Source organism: Onychostoma macrolepis, chromosome 24, assembly GCF_012432095.1.
Source record: "Onychostoma macrolepis isolate SWU-2019 chromosome 24, ASM1243209v1, whole genome shotgun sequence".
Lineage (NCBI taxonomy): Eukaryota > Metazoa > Chordata > Actinopteri > Cypriniformes > Cyprinidae > Onychostoma > Onychostoma macrolepis.
The window spans coordinates 27191164-27196238 of record NC_081178.1 but is presented as its reverse complement, the minus strand read 5'-3'; the positions used below and the strand labels follow the sequence as shown (position 1 = coordinate 27196238).

Below are 5075 nucleotides of genomic sequence, written 5' to 3'. Positions count from 1 at the left end.
AAATGAACTTTTCCACAACATTCAAATTTATTGAGATGCACCTGTATAATCAGTGTGTGTAATATGAACATACTTGAAATGAGTGCTTCATGTTACAAATAAAGAACTCATTCATAAAAAAGCAGACATGTTATCTAATCTGATGGGGAAGAGGAACAAACAGACTCAGTCAAATTGTGGTCATATTATTGATTAATTTACTGCGAACAAAGTGCAGGGCGTTTCCTGATCCTCAGTTTGGCCAAATCTGTACCGACAGTTCAAAATATGATATTTAGTATTTATGTATTTCTTTTTGATATTACATAAGTTTATGAGTCTTGATGCTGTAGTAGTATTTCACCAATGAAAATGACATTTTAATTCATTTTTCCAAAAAAACAAAAAAAAAAACACACACACACAGAAACAAAACAATAATATATATTTTTCTTTTTGAAACGTGTGAAATGGGCTAAATCTGTTGATAGATTTAGGGCTGATTAATATTTGACATTTCATGCCAAAAACAGAGAAGAGCAGCGACAGAAATAAATGTAGTTTATCTCTTTAACCCTCGGCTGGGTTCAGCTCCGACCGGAAACTAACAATGAAATCTAATTTTCTACTTATTAGATTGTGTTTTATTAACGTCTACACAAACCCAACCCCTGAACCTACCCCTTACAGTAATGCAAAAATAGTAATTATTGTTGTACAGCGTGACTGCTCGCTGCACTTCCGGTCTGAGCGGTCAGCTGACAGACGCGTGAGACTCGCGCCGTGCGCATGCGCAGCGCCCCGCTGGAGGCAGAAGGAAGATGGCGGCGTCCTGAGTGCTCTGACTGAGGGAAGCGCTTTCGGTTCTGTTCGCTTCGCTTCTGGATCACTGAGCTGCAGCACCGCGCGTAACGGAGGCCGGCGGGCCGAGGGACGCAACCGAGTCGCTTCTGACAGCACAGATCCCGGTGAAACCCAGCGGCGAGCTCCGTGTGTGAGGTGAGGTGAGGCCAGCGCCGCCTGACAGAGACTGGACCGTCAAAACACCGCAGTTTACAGCGAAATACCTCACAACACTTTAATACCTCACAACACTTTAATACCTCACAACACGAGGCGTAGCATCGCCTCAGACAGCCTCACAGTCTCCTCTGTGCTCTCTGTGATGTTATTAGCGGGGAACTGTGGCGTTTTGACAAACTATGATCGCAGTGATGATATTTCTGCAAGACAGGTTATTATCAGACATGTTATATTTAATAATAGCAGTATGATGTGTCGATATCTGTATTACATGATGACTGACATGTGTTTATTCGTCATGTATTGCGTATAGTTGAAGTCTCGCGTGTTTCCACACAATGGAAACTGATATTGCGTGAATCCTGAGCTTTCATCGTTAATCTGAGCAGTATTTCAGTGTTTATCGAGTGTAATGATGCTCTTCTGTGCTGCTTACATGTGCTCAGATGTCTCCATTACAGCAGAGGGAGAAACCCTTAGAAAATCTGATATCTGATCAAAATGACCATTATTATTTGAAATTTATGTCATTTGAAATGTGCTGACATCTAACATCAGAAGCTTTACATTTACTGTTTAATATCATCTTACAGTAGATGCTGCACATTTTTTTCCTGTGCTTTTCTTTTTTTTTTTACTGTATTACTTTATGGTCACAGGAACTTTATGCAGTTTATATAAATATTGCATTGTAAATATTTGATAAAAATATAAATGGATGGAGAATAGATATTTTTTACTGTTTATAAAGTTGTTAAATTTGGTATCTGCTGTCTGAAACAGAAACTGGCTCATAATCTTGCAGCAGCTGATAGAGTTTGTAAAGCTTTGTCGTGTCAGAGACCGCGGATGAATGTGTTTCTGGAGCGCTCGTGGACTGATGAAGAAAGAAAGTGACCCGCGGAGCTGATTAATGCTGTTAGGCTGCATGTGTGTAACGTACAGTAATGTTTTAAGCGTGATTCAGCGCAGGACAGTTTTCAGGGCACCCAGTATTACTCCAGTTAGCTTTGTTTTATTACTATGTTTGTTCTGTTTTGTCATCAGTTTGTAGTAATCTGGTTTGTGTGAGGAAGTAAGGGCAGCTCTGTTTGTGGTTTTGAGGCTTGGGCACTGAGCACATGACCCGGTCATGTGACGCTCATCCTCTGGACACTGGTCTGCAGACGAGACACTAAAGCACCGTCGCATTAAAACATGCGGCTTCCCGCTGAACCAGTTCAGAGCTCCACAACTCATATGCTGTTGCTTTATTTATTTATTTATTTTTGCTACATATCAGGCATTGAAAACACCTTCTAAATAGTAATAATAATAATAACTAATTTATTAAAAATCCCTAATAAATTAATTTGGAATTTCCTTTAAACATTGTATGAAGCTTTTAGACATCATTATTATTACTATTACTTTTAATATTATTTAAAAATGTTTTTTTTTTTAATGGTTCATTGATTTACTTTCATAAAAGATGGTTCTTTCTTTCAGTATGATCTGAGATGAGGTTAGTCATGGAGTGAGTGTGAGTGTGTGAGTGTGAGTGTGCGTGAGTGTGTGTGAGTGTCTGTGTGTGTGTGTGTGTGAGTGTGCGTGAGTGTGTGTGTGAGTGTCTGTGTGTGTGTGTGTGTGTGTGTGTGTGTAATATGTAAGCTGTGCAGTGATCAGCTGTGATGTTAGTGTGGATGTCATGCAGCACACTCATGCCTGTCATTATGTTTTATTGAAAGCAGTGTTTACAGCAGCTATAGGTTCATCAGAAGCTTTATTGCAGCGTTAGATTGGAGCTTTGCATTCATAAAATCTTTCAAAAACACTTTGTTATCCAGTTTCATTAATGCCTCCACCGTGCAGGACTCACACTGAGATCACACAGAGCTGCAGGACGGAGCAGTGATTAACTGCTGTATTGATCCTCACTAAGAGCGGCTGATGTTGATCACGTGACCTCGTTCGTCCTGGAAACACCGATCTTCTGCTATTAATGCATCGCAGCCCGATACTGTGCTTCCGCTCGACTAATAGATTCTAGATTACCAGGATTACACGTTCAGGAGGAGCATGTTGGACATTAGACGGTTAAATCTGTTGACTGAGTCCGGGTTTGGTGTTTATCGTGAATTTCATTAGTTTAATTAGTGAGTTTGGCTTTGGTCGTTTCATAGACTGAGGTGACTGCATCATCTTCCAGGCCTTTAATTGATTTATCATTTGCTTTCTCACTGAATTAGAGACTATCCATGGATGAGCACTTTTTGATTATTTATGCGCATTTATAATCAAGCCTTAAAGGGAAAAAAAATAATTTGCCTATTTATTAATTTTAAAGCCCTATTTATTCCTCCTTATTGTTCATTGATTGATTCATTTTAAAAACACAAAGGCTTCTCCTTTAAACCCAGTTAATGTTTAATTTTTTTTAACACTTTTTTTTAGCACTTCAGTTATTTTATAAAGTGCACTCGGTAGTTCAGAGATTGTATATGTTTCACTCAATGCATTGAAGTGTTTGGTTTTATTATAATTTGAAGATATCGCAAGCTTACAGACAAGGGGTTGTTTTCAAAGAAGGAAAAGCAGTTATTAAAACAGCTCGTCATATATTATACTTCTCCAATCGGTTTTATTAAAATGCATATTCCAGCCTTAGTTCAGTGATGATGTGCAGTGTGAAGTCTCCAAACCTGGCTAGCCAGTATAAGAGTATTAAACCTGTAGCAGGATTACATAACCTGAGCGTCAGAGAGTGTCCGGCGCTGATGCTGTGATGAGTGATTATCTGGACTGGAGGAGACTGGAAGGAAGGAAGGAAGGGGTTTCTGCTGACAGAGACGTTCATGATCCGCCTCTCAGCTCTCTCTGCATTGCTCTGCTCCCCCAACTTCCAACTTTTCTCTGAATACATTATAAATGTTCTTTGTATTGTTTAATTGTGAGTGAAACCATTCCTAGGCTGCATTTATGGTTGGCACAAAGTAATTTCCATTATATAAACTCATTGATTTTGCATCTGTGAGTATTACCCATAATGCTTCACTCCCATGGCTCCGGTCTCTGAATCTCTGGCCTGCCTCAATGAAAGACGCGGCGGGTGAGGCGAGTGTGCTTCATCCAGGGTTCGACAGTAAATAAACCTGCTGCTGTCTGTGTCATTAATGCTAATCAAACAACATGAGAAAAAGAGAGAATCTTATTGTATGACTGACTGTTTACTTGTCTTCAATAACTGCATTGCATCAGTGTCTCAGCAATGGATGCTCTGCAGTGAATGGGTGCCGTCAGAATGAGAGTCCAAACAGCTGATAAAAACATCACAATAATCCACAGCACTCCAGTCCATCAGTTAACATCTGGAGAAGACAAAAGCTGAGACACATCCAGCATTAAGACATTTGTAACTTAGAACCATTGCTTCCAGCTCAAATACAAAGAGTCAATAATCCGTAATATTGCTTGAACAGCTGTTTGGACTCTCATTCTGACGGCACCCATTCACTGCAGAGGATCCGTTGATGAGCAAGTGATGCATTGCTAAATTTCTTCAAGTGTGAATGAATGGAAGTCTTATGGCTTTAAAATGACACGAGGATGCCAGAATGTTTGGGTGAATTATCCCTTTAACATTTAAAATTACTCGCTTCAAATGTGATTTGTGAGCGCTTTGAGTAAAGTGTACAATCTGACAGTCGTCCTGGTGTCACACTATAAGAAACTGCTCAATGTGTTCCCATGTTTGCCCGTGACCGCTTATATGATCGAATACCGAGCTGTTGCTTGAGATTGACCCTCTTCTCTTTTCACAGGCCCTGCCTGAAGATGAACGTCCTCAAAGACAACAAAGACTTGGCCTGCTTCTACACGACCAAACACTCCTGGAGGGGGAAGTAAGTGCCTCATTCCTCTCTGTTACTATGAGACGCTTCATTCAGAGCGACCCGCTTATTGGGTTTCATGACCTTCATGTTTCAGAGCTCAGGCTTCAGTGAGATTTACTTCTGTGAAGATCATTCATTGACTGACACCTTTTTCTTGCATTTTGCATCTGTTTGCTGCTTTTAAATCCTCTCAGAGATCTT

General features: G+C 40.1%; 1 protein-coding gene across 1 annotated transcript in view; it reads left to right on the top strand.

The window, feature by feature from the left end:
- The first annotated feature begins 843 nt into the window (after positions 1-843).
- LOC131533066 (dnaJ homolog subfamily C member 13-like) overlaps positions 844-5075 on the top strand; it is a 45145-nt gene continuing 40913 nt past the window's right edge. Inside the window, exons 1-2 of the mRNA XM_058765093.1 lie at positions 844-978; positions 4803-4883. Of these exons, the coding sequence (XP_058621076.1) occupies positions 4816-4883 (68 nt within the window). The 5' untranslated portion in view covers positions 844-978; positions 4803-4815. The remainder of the gene's footprint in view (positions 979-4802; positions 4884-5075) is intronic.